Consider the following 10,211-nt stretch of genomic DNA (forward strand, 5'->3'; position numbering starts at 1 on the left):
GCATCACAGCTCACAGCAACCTCCAACTCCTGGGCTCAAGCGAGTCTCTTGCCTCAGCCTCCCAAGTAGCTGGGACCACAGGCACCCGCCACAACACCTGGCTGTTTTTTGGTTGCAGCCGTCATTGTTTTGGCAGCCCAGGCTAGATTCGAACCCGCCACCTTAGGTGTATGTGGCTGGCGCCTTAGCCACTTGAGACATAGGCGCTGAGCCTAAATGTGCAAATCTTGTGCTCAAGCAAGAGGTCTGGGCGAAAAATACATATTTGGAAGTCTTTAGAATATGGATGGTAGGCTCAGTACCTGTAGCTTAAGCAGCTAAGATGCCAGCCACATACACGTGAGCTGGCGGGTTCAAATCCAGCCTGGGCCCCCCAAACAATGATGGCTGCAACTAAAAAATAGCCAGGGGCAGCGCCTGTGGCTCAAAAGAATAGGGCATTGGCCCCATTACAGGAGGTGGCAGGTTCAAACCCAGCCCTGGCCAAAAACCACAAAACAAACAAACAAACAAAAAAAAACCCAGGTATTTGGCAGGCGCCTGTAATCCCAGCTACTTGGGAGGTGGAGGCAGGAGAATTGTTTGAGCCCAGAAGTTGGAGGTTGCTGTGAGCTGTGATGCCACGCACTCTACCCAGGGTGACAGCTTGAGGCTCTGTCTCAAAAAAAAAAAAAAAAAAAAAACAAGAAAAGGAAAGAGCCAGTAACTGCTGAATGCTGTTGAGATGCCATTTTTAATAAGAGAACTGAGACATGCCCATTGGTTTTGGTGACATGGAGGTCAGAGATGACCTTATGGAGCACTTTTTGGAACCAAGCCTTATTAAAGTAGATTGGGGAGTGAAACTTTTTAAGTTTGGCAGTGAAAGGTAGGAATCTATAGGGCAGTCTAGAATCAAGGTTGAATTTTTTTATTGTTTTGTATTCAAAGATGGTAAAGATTGTATCTTTGGTGAGAAGTAACTGGGTGGCGCCTGTGGCTCAAAGGAGTAGGGAGCCGGTCCCATATGCCAGAGGTGGAGGGTTCAAATCCAGCCCTGGCCAAAAAAAAAAAAAAGAGAAATAACTGAGAGAGTTTAGAGATAGAGAAGAAAGAAAGAATATTATTAATAGTGTAGAGTTTGGGGGAAGTGTAGGCTGGGGTGGGAGCTAGAGCCTGGTGGAGAAATTAGCCTAAATTAAGAGGGAGGAAGGGAGAAAGGAAGCATGGCTTATGGCTTACAGATGTAGGTTTCTAATCCAGAGCAGAACACTGTAGTGGTTCTCATCTGATACATTTTTTCTGTGAAGAAAGCAATATCTGTTAAACCTTGAGGATGGAGTTGGAAGCTTTAGAGTGAGGAGTGTTTGAAATAGTTGTTGAACCTGCTAAATGTTGGAACCATGAATTTATGGTGGTTCCAGTCTACCTTGTTGTGTAATTTTTCTTGAGTAGCACTGCAGATCTGGGCAAGGAGGTTATTGACTAGAGAATGAATTTAAAAAGGAAAATGGGGGCGGCACCTGTGGCTCAAGAAGTAGGGCACCAGCCCCGTATACTGGAAGTGGTGGATTCAAACCTTGGCCCTGGCCAAAAACTGCAAAAAAAAAAAAAAGGAAAAGAAAAATGGAAGGCCAGGCACAGTGGCTCATGCTTATAATCCTAGCACTCTGGGAGGCCAAGGCAGGTAGATTACTTGATCTCAGGAATTTGAGACCAGCCTGAGCAAGAGTGAGACCCCATCTCTAAAAATAGCTGGGCGTTGTGGTGGGTGCCTGTAGTCCCAGTTACTTGGGAGGCAAGAAGATTGCTTGAGCCCAAGACTTTGAGGTTGCTGTGAGCTGTGATGCCATAACACTTTACCGAGGGCCACAAAGTGAGATTATAAGCTCATGCCTATAATCCTAGCATGCTGAGAGGCCAAGGTCGGAGGATCACATGAGGTCAGATCAAGACCAACTTAAGAATAATACTCCCATCAGGCGGCACCTGTGGCACAATGAGTAGGGTGACAGCCCCATGTACCAAGGGTGGTAGGTTTAAACTCGGCCAAATTGCAACAAAAAATAGCCCGGCATTGTGGTGGGCACCTGTAGTCCCAGCTACTAGGGAGGCTGAGGCAAGAGAATCACTTAAGCCCAGGAATTGGAGGTTGCCGTGAGCAGGGTGATGCCATGGTACTCTACTGAGAGTGACAAAAAAAAAGAATGATACTCCATCTCTACAAAAAGTAGGAAAATTAGCCAGTGTGCTGGCATGGACCCGTAGTCCCAGGTACTTGGGAGGCTGAGGCAGGAGGATCGCTTAAGCACAGGAGTTTGAGGTTGTTATGCGCTATGACGCCACTGCACTCTAGCCAGGCAATAGAGCAAGACTCTGTCTCTAGAAAAAAAAAGGAAAGTGAAAGCTGGAAGGGGCTGATGGATTGAATGAAAATGCCCTAAATGTACAGAAAAAAGAGAACAGAGTGGTGGAACAAAGAGACCCAAAGGATAGGATTTTGTGGTCAGAGTTGGGGATGTATGATTGTTAATATTTCAGAAGTAAGAGAGTTTCTGGCAGTGACATATTTTAGGCTGTAGCTAGAGTGGAATGGTGTAAAGTGTCACGAACAAGAAGGTTGTTAGATACTGAGGTGGTAAAGAAACTGGGATGGAATGTTGATGGGGCTACCCACAAGCACATTGAATTCACCAGGGTGACTTAAGATAATAGAACTTGGGGTGGAGAGAAAAAGTGGACACCATGGCCGAAGTCTTCAGTGAGTGAAGAGGTGACCATGAATAGAAAAGAGAAGTTAATCTAGACTGTTGGTGCAGGTCTCAAAAGAGAAGGGACCTTTTTGCAGGTTGCAGGTGGGTGAAAGAGTAGTGATCTAAAAGCTGTGGCATGGGGCTCAGTAGGACACAGGCATATCCTGCATGGGATGTAAGAGAATGAACAGCCTCTACAGAGAGCTGCTGGGTGGAGTGATGGCCTCAGTGAATGACCAGGTTTCCGGAAAGGTCAGTTGGGGAAGGAATGCTGAGGGTATAGAGGAGCCAGCTAATCATAGAGCAGGAGTTCAAGAGGGTACAGGGAAGTGTTGGAGAGGAAAGGGTTTGGAATGTTGGCTCAAAGGAGAGAAAGTAGTATTACCGACCAGAATTGAAGTTCAAGAGAAGTCCTGGCTCGGCGCCTATAGCTCAACTGGCTAAGGCACCAGCCACGTACACCTAAGGTGGTGGGTTCGAATCCCCAGCCCGGTCCCGCCAAACAACAATGATGGCTGCAACCAAAAAATGGCCAGGCGTTGTGGCGGGCGCCTGTGGTCCCAGCCACTTGGGAGGCGGAGGCAGGAGACTCGCTGGAGCCCAGGAGTTGGAGGTTGCTGTGAGCTGTAATGCCACGGCACTCTGCCCAGGGGGACAGCTTGAGGCTCTGTCTCAAAAAAAAAAAAAAAAAAAGAGAAGTCCAATCATTGGAGGTGTTTCTAGAGTACACTTTTTTTTTTTTTTTTTTTTGGTAGATACAGAGTCTCACTTTATCATCTTTGGTAGAGTGCTGTGGTGTCACAGCTTACAGTAACCTCCAACTCCTGGGCTTAGGTGATTCTCTTGCCTCAGCCTCCTGTGTAGCTGGGACTACAGATGCCTGCCACAACACCTGGCTATGTAGTTGTAATTGTTTAGCAGGCCCTAGCCTTGTTTGAGTCTGCCAGCCCCAGTATATGTGACCTGTGCCCTAACTGCTGAGCTACGGGCACTGAGCCCATCCTCAAACTCTTGGGCTTAAGTGATTCTCTTGCCTCAATGTCCAAGTAGCTGGGACTATAGGCACCTGCCACAATACCTGGTGTGCGCGTTCTCTCTCTCTCTATATATATATTATTTATTTATTTTATTCTTTTGAGGCAGAGTCTCAAGTTGTCACCCTGGGTAGAGTGCTATAGCGTTACAGCTCACAGCAACCTCAAACTCTTGATCTTAACTGATTCTCTTGCCTCAGCCTTCCAAGTAGCTAGAATTACAGGTGCCTGCTACAATGCCCAGCTATTCTTTTTTTGTTGTTGTTGCAGTTGTCATTATTGTTTTAGCAGGCCCTGGCTGGTTTGAACCTGCCAGCCCCCATGTATGTGGTTGGCACCCTAACCACTTAGCTACAGGGTCAGAGCCTAAATCTAATTTCCTAATTCTTTTTTTTTTTTTTTAGACAGAGTCTCACTGTGTTGCCCTGGGTACAGTGTGTAGCTCACAACAATCTCAAACTGCTGGGCTCAAGTGATCTCTTGCCTCAACCTCCTGACTAGCTGGGATGACAGTCACCGGCCAGGATATCCAGCTAGTTGTTTTTAGAGATAGGGCCCTGCTCTTGCTCAGGCTGGTGTCAAACTCTTGAGCTCAAGCAATCCATCTGCCTTGGCCTCCTAGAGTGCTAGGATTATAGGCATGAGTCACCACATCTGGTGGCAGTTTCTTAATTCTTTTTTTTTTTTTTTTTTTTTTTTGAGACAGCCTCAAGCTGTCCCCCTGGGTAGAGTGCGGTGGCATCACAGGTCACAGCAACCTCCAACTCCTAGGCTCAAGTTAGTCTCCTGCCTCAGCCTTCCAAGTAGCTGGGACCACAGGCACCTGCCACAACACCCAGCTATTTTTTTTTTTTTTTTTTTGGTTGCAGTCATCGTTATTTTGGCAGGCCAGGCTGGATTCGAACCCACCACTAGGTGTATGTGGCTGGCTCCTTAGCCACTTGAGCCACAGGTGCCGAGCCAATTTCTTTCTTTCTTTCTTTCTTTTTTTTTTAAAGAGAGGGCCTCAAGCTATCCCCCTGGGTAGAGTACTGTGGCATCACAGCTCACGACAACCTCCAACTCCTGGGCTCAAGCGATTCTCCTGACTCTGCCTCCCAAATAGCTGGGAGTAGCCACAATGCCTGGCTATTTTTTGGTTGCAGCTGTCGTTGTTTGGCGGGCCGGGCTGGATTCAAACCCGCCACCTTTGGTGTATGTGGCTAGCGCCTTAGCCACTTGAGCCACAGGCGCCGAGCCCTGAGCCAATTTCTTAATTCTTAAGTGTCACCATCTAATTAAATTTTTCTTTAAACACTGCATAGTCCAGGTGAAGTGGCTCACCCCTGTAATCCTAGCACTCTGGAAGGAAAAGGTGGGAGGATTGTCTGAGCTTGAGCTTGGGAGTTCAAGTGACCAACCTGAGCAAGAGTGAAACCCCATTCTAAAACAAGCTGGGCATTGTGGAGGGTGCCTGTAGTTCCAGCTACTCACAAGACTGAGGTAAGAGAATCACTTGAGCCCAAGAGTTTGAGGTTGCTGTGAGCTATGATACCATGGCATTCAACCCCAGGGCAACTGAGTGAGACGCTACCTCAGAAAAATAAATAAATAAATAAAATAAAATAAAGATGGAACAGACACCTGAGTGGGTTGCCAACTAGGAAACTCTGCCATAAGTCCTAAGTACAGTACTAGAAGAGTATACTAGGCCCAGGAGTGGCAAAATTGAGGGAGTGACTCAAAACCATGTTGTAGACTGGGTGTGGTGGCTCAGGCCTATAATCCTAGCACTCTGAGAGGCCAAGGCTGAAGGATTCCTTGAGCTCAGGAGTTGGAGACAAGCCTGAGCAAGAATGAGAGTCAGTCTCTACTAAAATAACAGAAAAGTTAGCTGGATGTTGTGGCAGGTGCCTGTAGTCCCAGCTACTTGGGAAGCTGAGGCAGGAGGATTGCCTGAACCCAGGAATTTGAGGTTGCTATGAGCTAGGCTGATGCCATGGCACTCTAGTCTAGGCAACAGAGTGAGACTCTGCCTAAAAAAAAAAAGAATAAAGGGCTGGGTGCAGTGGCTCATGCCTATAATACCAGCACTCTGGGAAGCCAAGACAGTGGATATTGCTTGAGCTTAGGAATATGACACCAGCCTAGGCAAGAGTGAGACCCCATCTCTAAAAAAAAGCCCGGCAGTGTGGCAGGTGTGTATAGTACCAGCTACTTGGAAGGCTGACACAAAAGGAACATTCGAATCTAAGAGTTTGAGGTTGGTGTGAACTATGACACTATGGCATTCTATTGGGGCAAGAAAAAAAAAAGTTGTATTGTCTGGTGAGAAGACACAGTGGGAACGTAGATAGTGATTTCAAAGGACTATATTACGGAAGTCAGATTAGACTTTTGTCCTTTATGGCTTTAAAAGGTAAAACTATCATTAGGAAGTCTTTTTCAGCTCAAAATAGGAAAGACCTCTGTAATGCTGTAATGTGCCATTTGGATGGGAGAGAATTGATAGAGCAGTTATATAGGAGATTCTGATATCTGGGGAAATTAAGAAGTCCTCATCAAAGGGTCCTTGCCAACACGGAGGTACTACAGTTCTGAGTGGGTGAGGGCCCCAGTGTATCTGACAAATGAAGAAAACAGAGGATGTGGAGAGGGGCAGACAGAAAATCTAGGAAGTAGAGGTGCCAGAGGGCCTGAGGGGACTTTCATAGTTGACTGGGGTATTTGGCAGTAACTGATGGCTGGGAAGATCTTGGGATAGGACCATCATTTGGAAAAGGGGAGAATTCTGACCATCCATCCCTCGTTTCTTCCTTTGACCCTGAAGAGACATATGAGCGGCTGGAGGCTGACAAAAAGAAGCAGGTTCATAAGAAGCGGAAGTGCCCTGGGCCCATAATCACCTATCATTCAATGGCAGTGCCACTTGTTGGGGAGCTTGGCCCCAAAGAAGAGACTGTCGATGTGGAAGGGTAAGTGAATCTCCAGGGAGAGAGTGTCTTCAGCTGTGTCTCTCAGCCCATCTCACTTGGTTTCTTCACACAGCTCACCCTGACACTAGGATTTTGTTCAGATTCCTGCCTCCCTTCAGCTCATTTCTTTCTTACTCCTTTCCTTTTAGCTTCTCTTCTCCATTTCTTTTTTTTTTTTGCAGTTTTTAGCCAGGGCTGGATTGAACTCACCACCTCCAGCATATTGGGCTGGCGACCTACTCCTTTGAGCCACAGGCACCGTCCTTCTCTTCTCCATTTCTTTCTTGTTTTTTCCTCTAGCCTAGCTTCCTTTTCTGTCTATCACTTAGTAGGTTTTCTCAGAATGTTCCCACTACTAGGCCTTTTTCTTTCTCTTTCCTCATCTCTCTGCTTTCTTCCTTTATCTATTGTCATCTTCCCTCAGCTCTGTTTTTCTCTGTCTTTTGCCTTCAGACTTGATCCTGCTCCCACAGCTTCTGCATTGCCTCTCCATGCTGGGACTGGACCCATCGTCCCCCCTGCTCGCTGCTCACGTACTTTCATCACTTTCAGTGATGATGCAACATTTGAGGAGTGGTTCCCCCAAGGGCATCCCCCAAAGATCCCTGTTCGAGAGGTCTGCCCAGTGACTCATCGTCCAGCCCTATACCGGGACCCCGTTACAGACATACCCTATGCCACTGCTCGAGCTTTCAAGATCATCCGCGAGGCCTATAAGAAGTACATTACTGCCCATGGACTGCCACCCACTGCCTCAGCTCTAGGCCCTGGTCCCCCACCTCCCGAGCCCCTCCCTGGTTCTGGGCCCCGAGCCATGCGCCAGAAAATTGTCATTAAATGAAGAGATGTCTAGTCTTTGCAAACCTCTTTTTGGTCCTGACTCAGGGCTCTTGACTTCCCCCCTTCTCTCCCTGTTTCTTACCTTGTCATCTCTATTCTTTACCCAAGCCTTTTGTTCATTTTCTTCTTCACTTTTTCCTCTAGTTCCTACTGGTTTTGTTGTGTGTTTTTAAATCTAATAAAATAGAAAATCCCTTTTGTCTAGTGTCCAGTGTAGAGTTTGGAGCAAGAAGTATTTGCGAATGTCTTGAGTATGTATGGGTCTTTATATTTACTTGTCAGCATTTATTACAATCTGTCCTTTTTAAATTATAAAGTATTCATTCCTCCAACTGATTATAAATGCCTTAAAATTAGACACTAAAAAAAAAAAATAAAAAAATTAGACATTAAAACAAAATCCTTATACTGAGTTTTATATCACCTTCTATTTGGTGCTCTGACTACAACAGGCACCAAGTATGTATGAACCACCTGTGTCTAATAGAGCTGAAGTAATTCATTACAGTAATATAATGTCTGTCTAGGACTCCAGCTTGGATGAAAGGAAGGGGAAGAGGTGCCATGGCAGTTAATGTCCACTAGAGGCTCTCAGGGTTGGGCAGGGTGTGGGGGCTGGTATATGTGATCTCCCACTACCCCCCACCTGGCTGGAGCTAAAATAATAAAATGCTGAGCTCACTGTTCCCCCACCCTTTGCTGGGTGCTGTGCTCCTCCTGCTGTTGAGACGGTGCTCCAGTACAACAGACAGACCAACCAGCAGGGGGACGTGAGAAGGGAGGTGGCCACAGGACTGGTAGGTGGAGAAGGCTGGGGGCTTGTGGATAAGAGCCTGGTGGGAAATGGGAGAAGAGTGGCTCCTATGGGGAATGATACGGAGTCTGTCTTTGTCTTTGTCACCAGTGTATGTCTGCCACTGTCCGTCTGATCCCTTAACTGTATGATTTACATCGTCAGTATGTGTTGTCACACACTTTCTGGATCTTTGATATCCAGCATGGATAGCTTTTATGTACTTTTTATATTGTGAAAGATTGTGCTAATGTAACCTTACCACTGTTTTTAGAGAAATTATACCCCATTTAGAAGGCATTTCCCACCCATTGGTCCGGTGTCACCTTCCTATCCAAAGCTAGAGACAAGTTATGGGAACTAAGTGCCTTCTCCTGAGGGCTTACCACCCTTCCCCCAACCTGGAAGTCCCCCAGCTTTTCTGAGCAATGTTTTCCCTTAGGACTTAGAATTTTAGCAAATACAGAAAGTGAAATCTTGATCTCTCACAATAAATGAGGAAATTAGGGTGGAGTAAAAGGTTGTTGCTTTCCATCTCTAGTTTACCTTTCCTTTAACCAGTTTAGGAAAAAGGCTGGATTATGGGGAAGAGAGAAGAAATTTCCCTGAAGCTGTCTGTCCCCCCTCCCAACTCCTTTCAATAGGAACTGGGCTAGGGGCCAGCTGTGTGGGCAGAGCTCCCAGCAGGAGGGTGAGAGGCACCGCAGGATAGGTTATAGGGCAGGGGTACTGCCAGGGTTTCTCTGTCATACAGTGGGAAGACGACAAACCCAGGCTGGACGCCTGGGTTCCCCAGTCAGAGTGGCTAGAAGCTGGAGAAGCAGGAAGGAGACTATAGTTCTAACTGTAGATGAGCTAACCTTGCCTTGTCTTCCTACCTCCTATTAGATTAATAACCTGCAAGGTATCCAGTCCAATGTTTTGCCCCCTGGCTGGTCTCTTCATGTCTGTGTCCATCTTTCCATTGTCCAACCACTTTTTACATGTCCCCCAGGCTCTGAGTGCCACACATTGGGGAGGGGGCGGGGGCCATCATGTCATCATACCAGAAGGAACTGGAGAAATACAGAGACATAGATGAAGATGAGATCCTAAGGACCCTGAGCCCTGAGGAACTGGAGCAGCTGGACTGCGAGCTGCAGGAGATGGACCCTGAGGTATGGGCTCCAGCATAGGGACCAGAGGCAGTCTCTAGGCATTTGGGAAGGGTGTTGGGCTCTGGGTGGCTGAGACCAGGGTTACCTACAGGACCTGGAGTATAAAAGTGTCAGGAAAAAGGTGTCTGGAGATGTTTTAGGGAGCCCTAGAAGTGCCCCAGGTCAGAGGAGAGGTCTGACTTGCTCCCCAAAACCCATCCCTAAGAACATGCTCCTGCCAGCTGGACTGAGACAACGTGACCAGACAAAGAAGAGCCCGACGGGGCCTCTGGACCGAGAGGCCCTTTTGCAATATCTGGAGCAGCAGGCATTAGAGGTCAAAGAGCGTGATGACTTGGTGCCCTTCACAGGCGAGAAGAAGGGTATGGGGAGCCTGACATCCCTGCCTCCTCCCAGACCCAAATGCTATCTCACATGTCTCTCCTGCAGCTTCCCTGTTGCTTTCTAGCTCCCAGCTTGAGTGTCGTGACATTCGCTTGCCAGCTTGTACCCTTCCATTCTTGAGAGATCAGGGGAGTCCTAAGATTGTACAGGACTGGCTCAGCGCCTGTGGCTCAAGCGGCTAAGGCGCCAGCCACATACACCTAAGGTGGCGGGTTCGAATCCAGCCCAGGCTGCCAAACAACAATGATGGCTGCAACCAAAAAATAGCCGGGCGTTGTGGTGGGTGCCTGTGGTCCCAGCTACTTGGGAGGCTGAGG

The 10,211-nt window shown here is 47.5% G+C and overlaps 2 protein-coding genes across 2 annotated transcripts in view; both read left to right on the forward strand.

Moving 5' to 3' along the window:
• VPS72 (vacuolar protein sorting 72 homolog) overlaps positions 1-7,759 on the forward strand; it is a 21,192-nt gene extending 13,433 nt beyond the window's left edge. The window contains exons 5-6 of the mRNA XM_003800378.1: positions 6,576-6,720; positions 7,174-7,759. Coding sequence (XP_003800426.1) covers positions 6,576-6,720; positions 7,174-7,561 — 533 coding nt within the window. The 3' untranslated portion in view covers positions 7,562-7,759. The remainder of the gene's footprint in view (positions 1-6,575; positions 6,721-7,173) is intronic.
• A 75-nt stretch (positions 7,760-7,834) lies between these two features.
• Positions 7,835-10,211, forward strand: part of TMOD4 (tropomodulin 4) — a 5,845-nt gene continuing 3,468 nt past the window's right edge. The window contains exons 1-2 of the mRNA XM_012811777.2: positions 7,835-9,510; positions 9,716-9,872. Of these exons, the coding sequence (XP_012667231.1) occupies positions 9,388-9,510; positions 9,716-9,872 (280 nt within the window). The 5' untranslated portion in view covers positions 7,835-9,387. The remainder of the gene's footprint in view (positions 9,511-9,715; positions 9,873-10,211) is intronic.

The sequence above is a fragment of the Otolemur garnettii genome, unplaced genomic scaffold, assembly GCF_000181295.1.
Source record: "Otolemur garnettii isolate 467f Iridium unplaced genomic scaffold, OtoGar3 scaffold00174, whole genome shotgun sequence".
NCBI classification, from domain to species: Eukaryota; Metazoa; Chordata; class Mammalia; order Primates; family Galagidae; genus Otolemur; species Otolemur garnettii.